The 21128-nt window shown below is 34.7% G+C and overlaps 2 protein-coding genes across 5 annotated transcripts; one reads left to right on the top strand and one right to left on the bottom strand.

The window, feature by feature from the left end:
• Positions 1 to 478: 478 nt before the first annotated feature.
• Positions 479 to 8434, top strand: LOC141713434 (filament-like plant protein 6). Of its 4 annotated transcripts, XM_074516859.1 has the most exons (7): positions 481 to 727; positions 2238 to 2296; positions 2552 to 2681; positions 3398 to 3701; positions 3794 to 6155; positions 6818 to 6863; positions 7809 to 8434. In XM_074516859.1, the coding sequence occupies exons 3-7, from the start codon at positions 2568 to 2570 to the stop codon at positions 8250 to 8252; spliced, it is 3270 nt and encodes a 1089-aa protein (XP_074372960.1). In that variant the 5' UTR covers positions 481 to 727; positions 2238 to 2296; positions 2552 to 2567; the 3' UTR covers positions 8253 to 8434. The 4 variants fall into 4 exon arrangements, with proteins under 4 accessions (XP_074372961.1, XP_074372960.1, XP_074372958.1 ...); XM_074516860.1 differs by lacking the exon at positions 2238 to 2296 and having other exon boundaries at positions 479 to 727; positions 2554 to 2681; positions 6818 to 6842; XM_074516857.1 differs by lacking the exon at positions 2238 to 2296 and having other exon boundaries at positions 481 to 840; positions 2554 to 2681.
• A 463-nt stretch (positions 8435 to 8897) lies between these two features.
• Positions 8898 to 13476, bottom strand: LOC141713435 (ATP sulfurylase 2). The gene is made up of 5 exons (XM_074516861.1): positions 12760 to 13476; positions 11316 to 11721; positions 10779 to 11039; positions 9425 to 9511; positions 8898 to 9230 (listed from the first exon to the last, which is right to left on the bottom strand). Exons 1-5 carry the CDS (start codon positions 13299 to 13301, stop codon positions 9090 to 9092), a joined length of 1437 nt encoding a protein of 478 aa, XP_074372962.1. The 5' UTR covers positions 13302 to 13476; the 3' UTR covers positions 8898 to 9089.
• Positions 13477 to 21128: the final 7652 nt, after the last annotated feature.

The following is a 21128-nucleotide window of genomic DNA, read 5'->3' on the forward strand; positions in this document are numbered from 1 at the left end:
TTTGAAATTACTTATGCGTATCACTGTAATTTTAGTTGAATTAGTCAAAAGTCGAACTGCTCGTTTAAGTTAAATTAGCTCAAATTTTTTGGGGAACCCAACTCATTAAATAAACGTGTCAAGTCAAGTTTATTAGTGAACCAAATTAGTCGAGTTTAAATGAGCGGAGTCGAGATTACTCGTAAACACAACAATTAAAAATATTAATTTAATGTTTATTCAAGTTAGAATCAAGTTGAGCATTTTTAAACGAGTTCATGCACGTGTATTCGGATTACAGCTCCAATCTTAAATATCATAATTTAATAATATTTAAATTAGAATGAGCGTTAAGTATAAACATAAATTTTAAAATCAACCAAAAATACACATGCTGTTTATTCAGACATATATTTCCCATTTTGTTTTTTACTAGTATATGCTTTGCTATAAAGCAAAACGAAGGGGTAGCTTTTCGAGTAGTACATGTGGTGATATCTGTATTTATGAAAACATTGATACATTCTGAAATTACTCCTCATCCGCCTTTTTTAAAAAAGCTGATGTTTTGGAGGTTTCCAACTTCCCAGACCATTTTTTACTAGCCCACTACTCTTTCTACTCCCCACATCTCTCTCTCTCTCTCTCTCTCTCTCTCTCTCTCAACTGTTTATATTTTGAAATTAACAAAGGAGCGTAGCAAACACCTAAATATTCCACTACTCTTCATTCAAGCTACATTTCACCGGTAAGTTCGCTTCCTTCTTCTCATCTTCAACACCTCATACTATACACACAAAAACACAAAATAATATATACAGAGCAGCTTGCCTTGACCTTTTGTAATCCATTTCTCGATATGTAAGTAAATCAATATAGATCAATCACTGCTTATTTCATGCTTGTTTGATTGTATCACTCAATATATTCTGTTCTAGACTTCTAGTATTTTTTCTTATTATTGTTATATATATATATATTTTTTTTTGAAAATGCTGCTCTTAGTGTGATTTTTGTTCTATCAATATAATCAATTGACTCCGTAATTAAATAGGCAAGTGCTGTTAGAATTTTAGAATGCTAGTGTCATTATGTTTTAGTTCCAGGATAAAATTAGATATCGAAATTTGAGATTTATTACTTATTTGTGTTGGTCAGGACTTATAAAGGCTCCTTGTTTAATATCACACACTTTTATTTAGGTTTAGTTTCGATAGCCTTACCTTCGTGTACAAGGATTGTAATCTATGGAATATTTGGAATTTGAACTCATTTCGTCATAATTGATCTCTTTCAATTCAGTTGAAATGAACAAAGTAAGTTACTGAAATATAGTCATTGGTACAACTAGTGTAGATTTAGAGCAAAACAGTCGAGAATTGTAAGAGTTTAGAGTAAGATTGTCTATGGATTACATCTCCATGAAACAAACATAGCCTGATTGTACATATAATTATGGGGAAGGGGTTTTGGTCGTTTGGATTGGAAAACTGAAGCTGCCACAGTACATAGATCCTTGCTTTGATGCTACTTCATGCCACATTGACTTAATTCACCAAAGCGAGAGTAGCATGTAGTAGAAGATTAAGCAAAACTTCAAAATCAAATGCTTCATTGTATTCAGACACCTCAGAACTCATGTAAAAGCCTACAATTCCCTCTCCTTGTCTTCTTTATATACAAATTATTCCATTTGGTTTTCGAGATTATATTTGTCTAGACTGATTGGTCCATGGGTATATAGCATTTGAAAGTGTATTAGTTTGTGGAGTATATTAATTTGTGATATTATTCCAGCTGAAATGTCAACTGCATATTTAAAATTGGATCAATATAGTAGTAATACTTCAGGCCTTTTTAGTTTCTGCACTTAACATACAAGTACTAGTGCATTCCTATGTTTTCATATTGAATTTGCTATGTTGTTATCTTGTTGCTCTGATTATGTGATTGTTATAAGGTGTATGCATGATAAGATGATTCTGTTTCTTTTGCAATCTCCTGTCCGTTTAAACTCTGTTACTCTTACTAATTATATTTTTGTTTATTTTTACTTGATCTTATTATGGGTTCAAAATAGTCTGAATTTTCAATGTATTTCAGTTTTGAATGTCAATTTTGGACCTGGATGCATGTATAACATCTTTCCTTGTTCCTCATTTTTTTTAGTTTAATATTGTAGGAAACATTATGATTTAAATGGTGTTGTAGATAACTAACTTTTAACAAATTTTCCACAATTGCATATTAAATATAAGGACTGCTCCGGTAGGAACGTCAGAAGGAGTGGCAAATGGCTCTGTGAGTCCTATGTTATAGATATACAGTTTATTGTTGAAACTGATGTCGCTTGTAAATGAGAAAATCTAAGTGATCCCTGTGGTGGAGATGCAATGTAATTTAACTAAATTTTTAACACATCCCCGGAAATTGAAGGAGTGCTCGAAGAAAATGTCTGTTTATTATAGAATGCATTTCAGGCTCAATTTTTGTTGGTTAAGCACTTTTTTTTCTATATCGCTTTGGTCTTTACAAGTGAAACAGACACTGATTCTATTCTAATATCATTTACAGCTATACATTCTATAATGGACCGACGGGGTTGGCCTTGGAAAAAGAAATCTTCTGATAAAGCAGCTACCGAGAAAGTAATTGCTACATTAGAATCTGTCGGTGCCCCTTCAAGTCTATCTGGAACTCATGTGTGTACTTCATTTATTAATGTTTAAGTTTCTCAGATATCCATTACTTTCCTCTCTCTCTCTCTCTCTCTCTCTCTCTCTCTCTCTCTCTCTCTCTATATATATATATATATATATATAGGCAGGTAGATTTTTGAAGATTCATTTTCACCTATAGAACCATCCTAAGTCTAATTGTTCAAACAATTTAAATCTGCATCTTGACATCTGAATGCGTTTGACCAGTTCTTTTCTAAGAGCTAGTTGTAGTTATTGAACATTTAAGGTCATTGTTATTTCTCCATTTGCCAAAAATGAATTAGACAAAATTATGTTCGGTTCACGTACAATGGTTTGCTTTTAAGCGTGTAAGCGATTCCCGACTGTTTTGGGTGGTGACCTGGTACGCCTAAGTGTAACATTGTTGTCTTGTTTTTTCGCTTGCCTAAAATACTTTTTGAATTTAAAAAGTCTCCACATTAACATGTTTATACAGTACCATGAAACTTCATGAATATTTTCTTGACAAGTTTAGGAGCTGTTTTTCTAAAATCAATTTAACTTTTCACTCTTTCTTTTTATCGTAGCAGGATTTATTAGTTGAATTGCAAGAGCTTTTTTTTACTCTTTCTTTTGCTAATTAAGTGCAAAGCGTCTCACTCTTTTATCTTATGCATTATTATAGTTGCTCAAGTCTTTTTCTATTAAAAAGCTTTAATACTTCCTTGGGTAATCAGGATAACCACAAAAATCCCAAGTATGTCCAAATTTCTATAGAGACGTATTCACATCTAACTGGGTTGGAGGATCAAGTAAAGTCATATGTGGATAAAGTAAAGAAATATGAGGATCAAATGACTATATACGAGGATAGAGTGAAGGAATATGATGAACAAATGGCTTCATACGATGATAAAGTGAAAGAATTAGAAGATGTCGTAGAGGAACTGAATGAAAAGCTATCCACTGCAAATTTAGAGATGGTGACCAAGGAAAACCTTGTAAAAAAGCATGCTAAAGTTGCTGAAGAAGCTGTTTCAGGTTCGTAGTTTGGTGCTAGTCCAAGCAAATTAATAGATATTCTCTTTCTGGGAAACAAAAAAGATATACATAATTGTTGTTCTGTTTAACAGGTTGGGAAAAGGCTGAGGCAGAGGCATTGACACTGAAAACTAATCTAGAATCGGTCGCACTATTAAAACTTACTGCTGAAGATCGAGCATCGCATTTAGATTGTGCTTTGAAAGATTGTCTGCAGCAAAACAGAAATTTGAAAGAGGAGCACGAGGAGACACTTCATGAAGTTGCTATGAAAACAAAACAATTTGACATGATAAGGCTTGAGCTTGAAACACAATTAGGTAACTTAGAACAAGAACTTCTTATATCTGCTTCTGACAATGCTGCAATTTCGAGGTCTTTGCAAGAGCGCTCTAACATGCTGATCAAGATCACTGAAGATAAATCTCAAGCTGATGCGGAGATTGAACTATTGAAGAAGAATGTTGACTCTTGCAGCAGGGAAATAAGTTCACTGAAATATGAACTACATGTAGTTGCCAAAGAGTTAGAAATCCGTAATGAGGAAAAAAATATGAGTGTTAGATCTGCAGAAGTTGCAAACAAACAATATTTAGAAGGGTTAAAGAAGATATCTAATCTAGAAGCAAACTGTCAACGTTTGCGTGGTCTTATTCAGAAAAAGTTACCCGGACCAGCCGCACTAGCTCAAATGAAGCTAGAAGTTGAGAGAATGGACAGCGATTGTGGAGAAAGTCGTCAAAGGAGGTCTCCCGCAAAGCATTCTACCAGTCCACGCATGACCCCGCTCACTGAATTTTCACATGAAAATGTACAAAATTACCATAAAGAAATTGAGTTACTCACGGAACGCCTTCTGGCAATGGAAGAGGAAACAAAGATGCTGAAGGAAGCTTTGGCCAAGCGAAATAGTGAATTGCAAGCTTCGAGGAGTGTTTGTGCGAAGACAGTCACCAAACTTCGAAGTCTGGAAGTAGAACTGCAAGCAAATAATCAACAAAATAATACATCAAAACTTAATGGTCAGATCCTGGCTGAAGGTTCCTTTAGTGAAAATTGCCTGACATCCATGTCAGAAGATGGAAATGATGATCAAGCATCTTGTGCTGGGTCTTGTGCAATCTCTAAGGCCTGGAATTTTAAAAAAGGAAAGAACATTGACAGTCCAAGGAAAGGTGAAAATTCTGATCAGCTGGAACTTATGGCTGATTTTCTGGAGATGGAGAAGTTTGCTTATTCATCTAAAAAATCGAATGAAACTATGACAACTTTTGATTCAGATGCCAGAAATTTTGAAATTCCAAATCACGATCTGTCAGAGGCCACTGCTACCAAGTGTTTGCAATTCAAAGACCAGCCACGGTTGGAGTCTTTAGTAACTGAAAGATCAAATATGGGGGATCTGTCGAAACTCCAATCAAGGATTTCGATGATTTTTGAGTGTGCTTCTAAGGAGACTGATTTAGAAAAACTTTTGGAGAATATCAGGAACGAAGTACAGGACATGCATGCAAGTTTGAAACAAAACTCTAAGTGTTCTCCCAACGAGGAACCTTACCGTGCTAATCCTGTTGTTGACCATCAAGCTTTTCCGAAGAACTCTAATGACATTACTGGCAAAGAATCCTTTTTGTCCGGGGGCCATGCTTTCCATACAATTAATGAAGAATTGGCAGCTGCTTTATCTCAGATTTATGAATTTGTACTGCTGCTTGGAAAAGAGGGTAAAGTTGTCCAAACCGAATCACTGGTAGGGGATGAATTGACCAAAATATTGGAAGAATTCTCTTCTGCTTATAATCAGGTTATGAACAGCAGATCAAGCTTGGATAATTTTATCCTCTGCCTTTCTCAAGTATTCAGTAAGGCCAACTATTTTCATTTTAATACCGTTGGTTATAAGTGTGTTGAAACTGAACTCGGTACTTCAGATTGCATAGACAAAATTGCTTTGCCTGAGAACAAGGTATTTACGAACTCTACACAGATGTATCCAGATGGTTGTGCTCATTTTTCTGATTCCATGTCTGATCCTGACATTCCCCATGACGTTCCTCTTGTTCCAACCTCTGAACTGAAAGCAACATCATGGAGTTGCTCACTGGAGGACTTTAGGTTACTGAAATCAGAAAAAGATAACTTGGTGATAGATCTAGCTAGATCTACGGAAAATCTAAAAATCACTATGTCTCAGTTACAAGAAAGTGAAGAACTTCTAGCTGAAGTTAAATCACAACTGACATCTTCTCAGAAAATGAATGGTCTAGCCGAAACGCAGCTGAAATGTATGGCCGAATCATACAGATCACTTGAAAAGCACGCAGACGAATTACAAATTAAGGTAGACTGTCTGCAGGCGAAAGTAGAGAGTCTGGAAAATGAACTACGAGTGGAGAGGAAAAATCTTGAGAATTCTCATTCCAGATGTAGAGTTCTCCATGAAGACATAGTAAGGTTAGAAAAATAATTTTAACTGAGCAAATTGTTCTTTTTAGATTACAATTCTGGTCTACTTGATAGTTTTGTCCAGCCTATTGCTGTATTTTATAATTATCAGATATCCATCACTTTATATTATATTATATTTACCGTGGTTTGCTCATCTTTGTCAATTAAGAAATAATATAATTGACGGAAAGAGTTTGAGGTTCGCTTCCTTGCGAGTTCAAATATTAACTTGATATTACTGTTAAAGAAAAATAACTTAAATTTTTGTATATCTTCTATGTAATTATTGTAGGGGAGTTAATGTGGTTTGGTTGTCAGAAATCCATGCATTACACGGGGTGATAGCTAGTATTTATATTATTAAAGAGTTCAGAGAAAGGCTTTTACACAACCTTAGAGGGAAGTAGATGAGATAAACTTCTAGTTCTTTTTACGCTTGCTTTAATAATAGAATAAATATACCCCCCGCCAAAATTGTGTTATAATTATTCTTCGAATATAAGTTATTATGATTACACAATTGATGGAAGTTTCTTGGTGTTTTCTAGTACTATAACACTTCTATAGTAAACTAGTACAGTTTTTTATGTAAAAATTGGCAAGTGTTTTACTTTATGAATTTTATATGGTAAACACCCCTAAGTTTGTCCTTGAATTACTTGTTTCAGGGTTGAGAGCTTTCCAGTAGTTCAGGTAGATGTCAGAAGTAGCCAGGTGAATGTTGAATTTTTTTCTCTATGTACATGAATTATAATTAAATATATTATCGACGTAAATGTAATGCTTCTTCGGCAGTTTCATTTGAAATCTTAAATCATTTTAACTTATATCACTTCTTGTGCTAATATTGCTGAAAAAGAGTTCGCTCTGGTAAGTCACTTAGACTACTTCTTCAAGTTTTACTGTTACTCGTGGATAGTAGAGCAGATTTTTACTCAAGTTGTTTAAAAGCCTCATTCTATTTACGCTTGTACATAATAACACTATGCATCTTCTGATCCTTTTTGTAGGAGTCTGTCTAAGAATCCATACATACTACAAGGCAAAGTGGGGCGTGAGTGTGTTTAATTAGTATAAGTGCTAAACTAAGTTATCTTATCCATTTTCTTCTCTGATAAAATTTGTCTGCTCTAAGAATCCCTCCATCCTAAATGCCATCCTTCTTCAGTTCTTTAAAAGCCTAGAAGATTTATTTTTAACAATTTTTTGTTCCAATTAAAGAGTCAACTTCTGCTAATTAGAAAATGCCACTCAAATTTGATAATGCACTTACGTTGTCTTACCTTCACCATTTACTAAAAACTCTAATTCTTAGGGGTAAACATGGAGGAAACAAGTACTTAACATAAGGAAGTGTAATTTTTTGTTGTTGTTGACTTGTTAGTTGAAGTTGGTACCTTCAAACAAGGAACATTAAGATTTTTTATGGATGTGAATGAAGAGGTACAATTTTTTTGTGATTTGTGTAAGTAATGCTCATGTTTTCATTGCACATGATTGCAGATGCCAAGTATAAAGTTCATCTATATGCTTTCCATCCATATATTTCATCCTTTCACTTCTTTAAACTTTCTACATTTTGTCTTGAATAGAAGTTCAATCCCCCCCCCCACTGTTTCAATTGTTTCTCATCAGGATTTCAAATGTTTGTCATATTAGGAGACAGAGTTAGCCGCTGCAGCTGAGAAGCTAGCAGAGTGTCAAGAAACTATTTCTCTCTTGGGCAAGCACTTGGATTCTATGCGACCTCAAATGGAATTTGTAGGGTCTCCAGCCCTGGAGAGGACTCCAAGGAAGGATGAAATCTTCACTGAAGATGAAATAACATCTAGTAGTATGCTCTTAGAGAATGCTGATACATCTGAGATTGATAATGCTAAATTTGCCACTATACATCGTGTAGGTAGTGACTCGGATATATTTAGCACGCCAAATTATCCATCAGATTCTGAAGCAAGCAATCTATCACGATCACCAATCAGAACAAAGCATCAACCAATACACCGACCAACAAAGTCAGGCTCTTCCTCTTTCACTTCAACGTCAGAGAAACACCGAGGTGTCAGTAGATTCTTCTCAACAAAAGCAAAAAATGAACACTAGTTGTTGTTTGCTGTGTGAGACAATTTATTGGTTTGTAAGGTTTTAAGATAATTTTACTAAAAATCAGCTGACAGTTTGTTTAGTAAATATTGCTTTCCTAAATTCAAAAAATTGCATTTTGAAACTGTTGCAAAATTTTGGCAAGCATGGATTTTTCTTAATGAATGCAAAATCCTAGGAAATCCCCGTGAATGAACATTTAAGTACTTCTGTGGACTGGTTTTGATATTTTTTGAATTCGGCAAGTTTATTACTAGGTAGTTGTTGCCAGATGGATCGATATTTCGTACATCTTAATAATTACCATTCTACGGAGGAACTGCAAGACAACTAGTAGTGATTGCATCTATAAATCGTAGTTAGTCTTCATCTATACCAAGGAGTCATCTCTGAATTAAACTTCCATTCATCAATAAATAGGCTTCATCCTTTAGCACAAGCTTGTTATATATATACTTGATCTCTATCGTGCAAACAGAGTCAAAATGGGATATGCTAATTTTCATGAGCAGAAGAATATTGATTATACTTGGTTGTATTTCATGTTTCTCACAGCCGCATTGTATAATGAAGAAAATTTGTGTAATGTTCATATCTCAATTAGGTAAAATGGGTGTACAGTAATCATGTTCAGGCCAGTAAAACTATTGAAAACAACTCCATCTCCAAGATTACAAAATGCAATTTCCGATACAAAATTTTTTAATCCATCACCTATAGCTTGTAAAATTCAAATGAGGTAATCACAATTGTGTACTATCACGCACAATAAGCTCTCCTATTATATATATTAATTTCATATTTGAGGAGTCCATATCTTGAAACTTAGTTGCGGATTTAAGACGAGAGTACAGCTGTTTTCCCTGTGACCTCTTCTTCAGCTTGCAGACTCTCGTAATATTTTACTAGGACTTGCCATCCACTAGGACACATGAAACCATCAGGAGGGTTCTCCCCAGTTCTTGCAAATGTCCGCATCTACAGTAGGCATATACAGGTTCTTTAATTCTTCATAGCATTGCTCATTATTACATTAAAAAATGTAAAGACATCTGATTTTTATGGTCTTAGTTAGTAGAACACATGAGTTTCTATAATATTAATAAGAAATTTAGGTTTATTAGCTAGTAATATCTTTACTGAGCATGTTAATATACATCTATTTGTCTCACCTTGGTTCCAGATATAAAAAGAAAATCTTTAGCTCGTGATGGGTCAAAGAACGCCATCTTCTTTTCCACTGTATCATATGCTGCCACCTGAAACATTATAAGTAAAAAGATCAGAAAGGTTTATAGAACTAAGAAAATAAATATATAAACAAAAGAGTCTTACAACTAGCATACTTTTGACCAAGCTGGAGAAGATGAGACAAAAAAATACAAAAGAATTACTTTCAATCTGCATTGCATACTGTAGGCAGCTTAATTGACAATATGTGCAGAACACACATGCAACCCTCATTCTATTCCACGAATTTTAGAAGTATATTTTGTTCCTTTCAACAAACCCATGATGCTTTCTCCTTTATCCCACTCGTTTTTTATGCATAGTTAAATCTTTTGTTAGCTCTTTTATCATCTTCACTCATCTACTTTTGTGTCATATACTCATTCGTCAGTCTCTTCCATCCCAAACTTTTATCACATTTTTTTATCCCATTCCCACCTACAATTATTTTGAGTCAACAGTTTTATGAGAAATCTAGTAATGCTGCGTTATTCAGATGCCTGCATAACTGTTGGAAATTAATTCAATGTTAATTTAAAATATTTGAATTAATTTAGAAAAACAAATGATTTTTATGAATTATCTATTAGTTAAGATTAGATGTTTATTTTAAGTGATGGATACAGTACATCACCTAGTAGGATAGAGTAAGAACTTGCTCAATTTTAGCCAAGTAGTATGTATATTGCCTGTGGCTTAATCCTCTATTTTATATTATTATAGGCAGAATGAATAAATAAAATAGTCCACTTGCTATACATCTAAGTTTCTTCGACATATGTATAATAGTTAGTCCCGCCCAATATATTCTAGTAGATAGCCAAAAATGCAATAGGCTTATAAGATGTAAGTTTTCAGCATTTTGTGCTAGGTATCACTGTCAGAAAAATATATTCATATAATTAAACTATAATATTTTCCCACATTATTACCTTTTCAGGAAAAGCACATCTAAAACATCAGGCACTATAACAGAACTGTTGATTCCAGTATATGTGAATAATCCTAATAGCACTAAGAACTATATTGGTAATTAATCAGCTATTGCAAGTGCACAATCCTAAATTATATAATTTTTAGGTCTGTTCGTGATATGCAAAAGTCAACTTGTATGCAAGCTGCTGTCTGCTCTAGTTTTAGACGCCGCAAAAGAACCTTAAAAATAGATTCGAAAAATCAGGTTTCGCACCTGGTAAGGCTGATCACATCAGATGTAAATATGTACAGGAACAGGAAGTCACATCATTTGTTATCACATTTAAGGGAAGCAAAAGATTATGATTTTATGGAACATACCCTGAATGGCAAAATATTCAACTTCTCTAGTCCAGGAGACATGCTGAGAACCTTTTTCCCGTGATCAGGATCATATAGATCCCTCTTTTCTGTTGGATGGCCCATACCTGCCGGATCACGACCAACGATGTAGAAATTAGCACCAGCATTTATCCTTGCTTTGGCATGCCATTGTACTTCTGTTGGACCAGCGTAATGCATGGGCGATGGGAATATAGCTACGATTGTAGTCTCAGGGTCAAGGACTCCATCTTCTAAGACCTATAAAAGAAAACACTTCTAGTAAAGTACTGACAGAACACGTAGGTGAAATGTCAAGGTTCAAGACCAAATTATCAGTAGAATGCGATGAAACCGCAATAAGCAAATATGAGACGTAACAAAATAGAAAAACATGAAGGAAAAAACTGAGTCCCGAATTTCTCTGGATTATGATTTTCCCTGTTCAGTTTCCAGTAAAATCTGTATTTTGTCTGCAACCATCCCCTATTAATGATATTTCTATAATGAATAATGAGTGGAAAGTTGGAATATTACCTTGCTATGTTGTTCCATACGAACATCTAGAGGTACGTCATCAGCCTTTGTGTAACCTCCCAAAGGATGAAGCAAAAGAATTGGATTTTTGTAACCCATTTCTAAAAGTCTTCTTCTTGTATCATTCATCAACAATGCATGACCATTGTGCACAGGATTTCTTAATTGAAAAGCAAACACTGCATCAGCCTGACGACGATCAAATTCTTTTCTAAGTTGTTGAGGAGACAACCTGTAGTGATCGAGACCATCATTGTATTTGATAGGTTTTAAAACTTCGAGATCTCCACCAATTAGCCAATTTCCAGCTGGAGTAATTACCTCCTCTACATAAGGTAATCCTGGAGCAATTGTTCCCCATGTTCTAGCAATTCTTTCTTCTTTGTTATGTTTATAAATCTCAACCCTGTTACAGAATAAGATTGTATATCAATGACTTTTCCTATAACTGGATAAATCAAATTAACAAGAATGAAAATAAAAAGAGTTGCACCCACATGAGAAACCAGAAATCAAAAAAAAATACAAGTTTCACTAGTGTGTGCGCACACCACACTCAAAGAGAAACAGAGAGATTTCAAAAAATGTGATCAAAGAATGGTAATGATTTTCTCGGATACTTTACATTACCTGTATGAGTAGATCAGACAACTTCAATTAAATTTAATGTAAACTAAAGCACCAACTGCTTAAACAATATATAACCGGCATTCAGCAAGACCAAACTAACAGACTAGTGGTATTGTGAGCTACTAAGCTACATATTTTAAAGATAATATGCCACTATCAATTAGGAGAAAAACACTATCCAGTGAGATAGAATATGACCACAAATTAGAATTTCATGCTCAATATAAATTCAAACAAGATTTTTGGCTTTCTGCTGAGTGTATCTGGCACATGCAAAAATAAAGATTGAATAGCGTATATCTAACAACGTTGCATACTATTGAATAACATATATCTGACAATGTTGCATGCTAGCCTGCTATGCCTAATTATTGTAACATATTTGGTTGTGTGTTCATATGCATATACTTTAGGAATATAGACAATGAAAATTCATAACGAAATTTAAGAAGCTAAAGATCAGAAAAATGACAAAATTCACAAATTACCTTCAACTTTTTAATCCATCTAAGATGTTACGTAAGAGTGAAATCTAATTCACTGGTGTAAGACTTGGTACTACATATATAAGGCTTAATACAAGTCAATTCAAATAGCACGCATAGAAACAGCATGAAACATCATCCAACTATCTACTTAGAACATTGACGGATACAATAAAATGATGTATCCTACTTGACAACTCAAGATTAAAAATTAATATCTTCGATCAGTTTTCTAATAGGCTTTTTAACTAAACATACATGAAAAAAACTTCCTTTCTAGAAATTAATCGATCAAAACCAGCAATGCAATGCTTAAAGTAACAACTAACCTCCTAAGAATAGCAACCAAATCCTGATTAGGCCCGAGCAATGCAACGTCATTCGAGCTCCCAATAGCTTCTTTAGCAGAATCATCAATAGCCAAAACAATAGGAAGTGACATATTAACAACAGACCCATCTTCCATTCTTATAGAATTAAAATGCAAACTCTGCAAATACTCATTTTCTCTCATAAACCCTTTCAATGGATTAGCCCAACCTTCACAAATCACATGAACCCATTCAAGATCAATCTTAGTTAACTTCACTTTTGGTAAAGACTCAGCTTCAGAAGCCTTAACAGCCCTTTGAGCCTCAGGCACTACAAGATCAACCAAAGAACCACCATCAGGGTCAATCAATGAGCTTTTAATTGACATTTTTTGTGTTAAAGGTGCAATCTTTTTATGAAATACAAATGGGGTTAGTGAATTTGAATGGTAATTTGGTTTAGATATAATAAAGTTTGGATTTTTATGAATCTTTTTAGTGTAGGGACTGAGATTGAGGTAGGTGGTGGTGTTTAATTGTAGCTTAATTGTTAGAGACATTTTTTTGAGTGTGAAATTGTTTAGTTGGAAATAGAGATCCTACAAAAATGGAAAGTGTTGGAGATGAAAGTGAATAGTTGGTGGACATGGTTGATATTAATCACAAGATGATGAATATAGAGATGCCCCTGGCTGTGAATAAAACATGTCCACAAGTTTGTTTGCTCCTTAAATTTCATACGGACCAGCATTTTCATTTTCTTTTTCAGCAAGTATGTAAATGTACCCCCACCCGAATTCTTATTTATTTGTTGACTGACCGTAGTAATGCGGCCCTAACTATAACGTTTTAGCATAGAAATAGCGTAAATATAAAAATTACAACGGGTCGTTTGTTTTACCAAATTCTAGAATAAGTTATGGCCCGTATCTGATATTTGATTTGGTTCAGAAAAAAAATTGCTACTCATTCATCAAACCCCCTAGGTATGGATTTTTCATACCCAATGGGGGAGGTGGGTATAATAGAGCGGTATGAGAATCAATTTTATAACTATTATTTTAATTTATATTTAAGTATTTAAATATAACTGTTAATATCAAAATATATATGAACCAAAAATATATTAAAATAACAATAAAAATAATATATTAAATTAAATTAAAATTATTGACTCAAAAATATTTTAAATTAAAATACTCATTTTAACACTCAACCAAACAAATAATATCAGATATGATACCTCAACCCCATACCACGTTAACCCGATTCCTGATTCTAGCCCGATACCACTCCTTGAACCAAACGACCCCTAATAGAGATGGCTGAAATAAAAATTTTAAAGCGTTTGATAGAGTTCAGTCAACTCAATTAGACGGATGTTAGTTCAATTCGAGTAGTTAAAAAATAATGAAGGTTAAAAGGATAAATTGTTGTCCAAACAAAGTATCTCGTCCACTTCAATTATTATATAACTCGATATAATTATCCATCTAAAAAAGAAACGATTCCCCTTTTGAGAAAAACCCTAACTGAAGATGTCGATCAAGAGCAAATCACATGAGAATGGCGTGGTCCTTAAGGTCTAAAGGTCTAAGAAAGATTAAAATATCTTTAAGTCATACAAATGTCCAAAATATATTGGTTATGACTGAACTTCTTAAGTTAATGTTGCTACTAACCTAATTTTGTGTATATCATCTAAATTGGGGGTTTTGCTTGAACAAGATAGTTATGCGTTTATGAGACATGTTAGTGTTCGAATTTTAGATTTTTTGCAAAACTTCCTGTATAAATCTAGACCTACTTTAAATGCGAAAGTTCTTATACACGTAGACCTAGTTAAAAGTTTGTGCTCCGTGCATATCATAACTTTATGATAAAATGACAACATATATTTGTTTAAAATTTGTCCAATTTTTATGCTCGTATAAGTATTAGGTTTGTAATATTGAGTTTACATGCTCAATTTGGTTATTTGTTATAACTGTTAGTCCTAAAGTATCGTAGAAGGGGGGATTCAATACGATCACTACAATCTTTTTCGATTCGTTTCAAGTTCTTCGTTAAAAGTACGGAATCAAATAGACACAAAACAATTCGAGAAATATATCGTTTTATTAATATAAACCTTGATGTTGTTACAATCTAATCAATGTATTGATTAGCTACAATGAATTCAGCAGCATAACACTATGTTTACAAGGATAATAAATGTGAAGCTTTAATGGAGCTCTCGTAAACTAAACTGTTTTTGTTGAAGAAGATAACCAACTGATTTTTACTTCAATTGCTTCCTTTTGTAGACTTCACAAAACTTTGGACATGTGGCATATTTTACACCACATATCATCCTTGTTTATGCTGCAAATCAATCCTGAAATTATTCAAAGTGCTAACTGGCGACAAGTAAAACATTAACCTGCGACTAGTAAATCTAAGCTGCGACCAAGAGATTATCCTGCGACATTATCTCAACCTGCAACTTAGAATTAACCTGCGACTTGCATTCCCAACCTGCGACTGATCACTCAACCCGCGACTAGTAGTACAACCTGCGACTGATCACTCAACCCGCGACTAGTAGTACAACCTGCGACTTATAAATTAACCTGCAACTAGTATTTTCCTTAGAGAAATTTCCTTGTCTCCAATAGTTGTATCAACTCTAATTTTCTTATATTTCTGAATTAAATCTCTTCTATATTGTTGATGTTTAGTGAACTAGTCTGGTTCACAAACAACTAACATGAGTTGATATAATTCAGTTCCTTTGCACTGTCTGATACATCTTTGAAAGTTATTTCTAGCTTCAGACACTGAACCCCTGATCCTCAATACTTCAAATCAAACCATGTAAACACTTCTGGAAGTCCTTTGATGTCTTATTCTTCATGGAGGCTTGAACATGTTAATGAACTTCTTCCCATGACCTAAGTGTGGACTTAGAGGGTCATTTGCATCTTTTGATTCTTTGTATGTATCATGTCTTCATCTCTAGGGTTCTTGTGCTTCACATTTTAATATAATTTATCAGTTTCTATTTTCATGTTGAGTTATGATTCCTCGATTACATGTTACATTACATTATGCTTTACAATCTCCCCCTATTTGATTGTTAGAGTTCGACAAGCAAATTTCTAAGGATAACTCAACTGACAATAAGAAAAAGTACAACCTCTAAACAAATAAAGATACTAAATATATTCTGGATTACATATTCTTTTCTAGATTTCTTAAGTTACAAATTAAAAAGAAGTGTTCCTCTAGCCTGAACAGATTATCTATATCTTCTTTGTCTTTGTCTTCTTGGGCTTCTTGCCTTGACTGCCTTCTCTTTCTTGAGTAAATTTAGTCTCAACAGACTTTCGCTTGGGAGCTTTCTTTTTAGGATCAGTTGACTTTGTAGATTCTGGGAGAGATGATCCTTTGCTTTTATTCTGAAGAACATTCAGTCTAGCTTGGACCAAATCACGAGCTTTTATTTCCAGTGCATTAATGGGAGGTGAATTATTCAGCTCATTAAACATCATCTGTAGATATCTGACTTTGGAGCCCTTTGTAACAAGATCAAACAACATTGAAGATTTCTTTAACATTACGAAGACTGTTATCCTTTTAGGATGTCCTCGTACTCTCTTGGTGTCGTTAATTGATTCTTCTTCCACCACCTCATCAAGTATCCTTATGATTGGGATCAAAGCAATTTTATCCTCCTTACATGTGGAGATTTTGACGTCCATTAAGGCTTGATAAATTGATTTTGAGCCGCTTGTTCTAAAATCATTGATCTTAATCTTTGCTTGATTAATCTGAAAGAGTAGTTCCTCTTCACTGTTAGTGCTGATGATAGGTTCACTATCTTTTAAAAGATTCATTTCTGGCTCTCCATTAATTAACATTATCTCATGATAAGCTCTTCCAACTTTCTTCATGTCCTTCTCTATATCCCTGATCATTTTGTCATTGAGCCTATAAGCATATAGAACTTCAGCAGCTTTAAGGTCTACTTTCGATCTTTTAACTCCTGGTGCCTCCAGTTTTGCTCTATTCCTCCTGAGTTGACTTTCAAGAAAAGTGAGTTGTAGATATCGAAATGGACAAGTCAGAAAACAATCACAAGCTAGACACTGGCAACAAGAATCTTCTGAACACTGTAGAGAAGTACAGAAAGGATTACCCAAATATTCATGAGTTATATTCTCAGTTCAATAGGATAATCACTCGCACCACTGTGAATATTCTAACGAACGGATGGAAGATTACTATCAACCACATAGATGGACTTCAAATGAAGATCTCTTCGAGTGTCCTGAAGAAGCTAAATATAGTGGAACTATTTGTCTTAGCTTCAAAAATCCCCTGGTTGAAATCGAATGAGAATGAATACTTCAAAGATAAACTTCAAAAGATGATGATGGATATATCTCCTCAAGCTTTTCTTCGTCCATTTGTGATCAAAGTATTTGCAGATGGCAGGTTGCAAAATATCACTATGTCTGACCAATATCTGAGATCCATCCTTTTGATCTCATTCTATTCACTTCCTCTCCTGCTAGCTCGAAGATAAGATTCTCTTGCTTCTCTTATTTGTATTGCTCTCTGTACGCTGGCTCTAAATCTTTCAAAATCCTCTTGAATTTCTTGATAGGATCGATTGAACTTTTCAAAGCATCCATAGTATAAACAATCATCCGAGAAAGCATCTCCATTTTTAAATTCTTCATCCTCAGTTATGACTTTTCTCTCTTCAGTAACCACTGCTTCAACTCTTGGTTCAAAACCCTCAAGAACATCACTTTCATCTATTTCTCTTTCCTTCAGTTCATACTCTGAGAACATGGGCTTTGAAGCATATATCTTCGACAGAAGATCCATTTGAGTCGAAATGACTTTGCTTAGGAGATCTTGTTTTAGAATTGATTGCTCCCCATGAGTTGATGAACTCTTCTCAGCATCATGTCTCGCTCTTAACAACACTCTTTCATCAATCCTCTCCTCATCTTCTTCCTGAATTTCATCTCCAAATTCATCATAACCATAGTCAGCTGTTTGAAAAGCATCCTGAATTAAGTTCACAACTGCAATTACTTTTTCTTGCTCCACCCTTTTCTCCCCCTCAGTTGTGTTATCCTTCAGAACTGGGGTTGATTGAGCAGGCAAGATCAAGATAGGGATTTCTTTGGAAGATGGTTCTGAAACAGACAGTTGCTTGCTGACTGAGGTCTTTGGCCCAGTACTGGCAAGAGCTGTTTCAGTGGTGACATGGATTGGTGCTTGCTTGCTAGCGGAGATATTTCGCTCAGTATTGGCGATTGCCTTTCCCTTCCCAGATTGAGTAAGAGATTGCTCCACGAGTTCCCCTAAACTAGCAAATGATGCTTGTTGAAGTTCACGTTGTTCGGAAAGACATGCAATCTGATGATCTCTGACAGACAGTTCATTCTGGATATACTGATCCTTGAGAGCCAGTTGTTCTTTGAGATAACTGTCTTTAAATGCTAACTGCTCTTCAAGGTAGGATTTTGTGACATACTGTGACAAATCTATAGGTGATGTTTGGGAGGTAGGTGTCTCACGGGTTTCTCGCAGTGTATCACTCATCACTCTTTCACTCAGTTTAGGGACTGGTGTTTCACTCACCCTCACGGATACACTCCGCTCAAAGCTCTAAGATCGAGATGTACTTATAGAAAACACTGGAGCCATCCTTGAGGAGGTCAGCGGTGGTGCAATGGGAATTCGCGAGTCCCGATCCTTGTTCAAGACAAGTTGCCTGTCATCATGAAATGACTGTTCCAGAGTTGGAATCTCTGGGAGGATAACTGAGGCCGTCATGTGTGGCATCTGTTCCTCAGTTTCCTCTAGTGTCGGTGAAGATACTTTCCCCTTAGAAGATGGATCCAATAACTGTTTATCTGCATTTTCAGCCATTGTATCCTTTTGAGAAGATACATGGGAGGTTACAGTTGTCTCAGGGGTGATACTGTTTTGCTTCATTAGAGACAGAGCTGTGGGTTCACTCAAAGTACCTTCCTCATTTGCTGCATCGTGTGTAGTTTTTCCCTTTATATCCATAGGATCCTTATACTCCAGGGTTTTAGCTAAGAGAGTTTGAGATGTATGTATTGGCTCTAGAGGGTGGTTATAAATTTGTGGGAAAATAAATTCACTGCCTCGTGATTATAATTGCTCGTGAGCAAGTTGTGTGCGAAATTCAGCAAGATTGAGTGAATCTATATCTATCAGATCATCAAAAGTGGTGCTTATAGAAGATTCATTCATATCTGTGAAGTTTGGTCTGTAAACATTAGTTTCTGATTGATGTGACTCAGCTTCGGCTTGTTGTTCAGCAGCTTCAGGTTGAGAAACCTTTTCTGGCTGTTCAGCAACTACAGGTTCTTGATCAATGTTCATTGGTTGAGCATCAGGAACTGTCTGAGGATTCATTTCTTGGTCAGCTTCTACTCCTTCAGCATCTTCATTCATAGTAGTAGGGGCTTGATCCTCAAGGACTTGAGCTTCTTCAGACTTAGAGGCGGATGCTTCAGCAATAGAGTCAAAGAATTCCTGCATGAATTTCGCCGCGAAGATGTCGTTGTTGTTAGGATAAGGATTCTTCCTTATCAGGGTAGACACCAGTTTGGAGGTCAATTCTGCAGATGGTTCCATGTCCTCACTGTGAACTGCTTCTTTCTGAGCTTCTGTCAGCTTGCCATTTAGAACAATTTGAAAAAATCTGACACAGAGAATGTGAGATTGATGTTGAGCCTAATTCTCCACAATTTCTCTCACAATCATTTTTCCAAAGTTGATACGTAGATTACTAGCAACAGCTACACCAACACCAGTCTTGGGAGACATACAGAAGGATAAAATATTGAAGAATAAGTTCCAAGGTTTTGTCAGATGCATCTTGTTGAAGTTTTTGGGAAATATGTTATTCGACATATTGCTGTGGATGTCTCTGGAGAAAGTGATCAGTTCCTCTTCACCTGGTGCTTGTTCAAAATCATCCCAAGGAAATTGCAAATGTTCATTAAGATCATCCTCAGTGATTTGTATTGTTTCATCACCGATGAGGGATGAGAATCCTACCCTGTGTTCATCTGATATATCTTGTGTTGTACTGTGAATATGTCCGAGGAGCTCAACATTCAGTGGGACATTAGTAATCAGGGCATAATGCACAATCGAATGCTCGTTTAGAAAACAGATCCATTTTTCAAAATCACCTAACTGAGTTGGATCGCGTTTTATAATCAAGACAAAATTTGTTTTTAAAATCTGAATATTATCCCCCATGATTTTTGAAAAAAAATGAGAATAAAATATCGATTTCAAAACAAATTAACTGTGCACGAAAATTAATGCAATTAACTAATATCGAACACACAAAATATAGAGTAATAATCAATTACTAAAGACCCCTTAGAGAACCAAATAACTAAATCAATTAATTAATGGATTAAAAGGTACTAGACAAACAATGCCTTAACTAGAATGAGCACAGTCATGGATCTTGAATTTTAACCAGTGAAATTGCTTGATTTTTCAGTAAAAAGAAAGATCTTCTTGTGGGTAATAAGAATCTGTGGTCCAAACTAAATTTTGGCAGAGTTTGGGTATGTTTTTTAATCAAAAAAAATTGAGTTCTCTTTCTCTTTGTTGTTCGTACGGCTGTGTATGTCTAGATGAATAAAAATTGGCAACGGGAATGTATATATACACAGCACTGAAAAACAAACAACACAACACAAATAGAAATACAAACAAGTGCCAACCTGCGACTAATGGATTTGAACGTCGTAGGTTATACACCCTAGCTGAACTAAGCCTCAACCTGCGACTAAGAGATTTGCATGTCGCAGGTTATCTGTTTGTAATTGCTGTAACTCATCAACCTGCGACTAGTTATTAATACGTCACATGTTGGATACAAGAAGTATTCCAAGTATCAACTTGCGACTAGCAAAATGAATATCACAGGTTGGCAGTTAAACTATTTTTAGATTTCACAGTTACTTATTTTTAGATGTTATCAAAATTTTCTTTTCAGAAAAATATTTAATAAAATTAAAATAAGTAATGTGCTGCCATAAAAATATCAGTAAAATGAATTATTTAGATATTAAATGATCTAAAATCCATTTTATTGAACATTCATAATTTTATTCATAATCCTACAATTATTAATATTTATTTGATAGAACTGCATTTTTATTAATTTAAATTATGCTACAATAAATCACAACTTTGATTTATTACTATTGATTTTTTTTTTATCATTGAATTGATAAATTCTCAAATAGTTAAACCAAAATTATGTTGCAATTTATCAATATGAGTGTGTTTAAATATTTATCAACTAGATACAATCACACAAA

Source organism: Apium graveolens, chromosome 3 (genome assembly GCF_009905375.1).
Source record: "Apium graveolens cultivar Ventura chromosome 3, ASM990537v1, whole genome shotgun sequence".
In the NCBI taxonomy this organism is placed as follows: Eukaryota; Viridiplantae; Streptophyta; class Magnoliopsida; order Apiales; family Apiaceae; genus Apium; species Apium graveolens.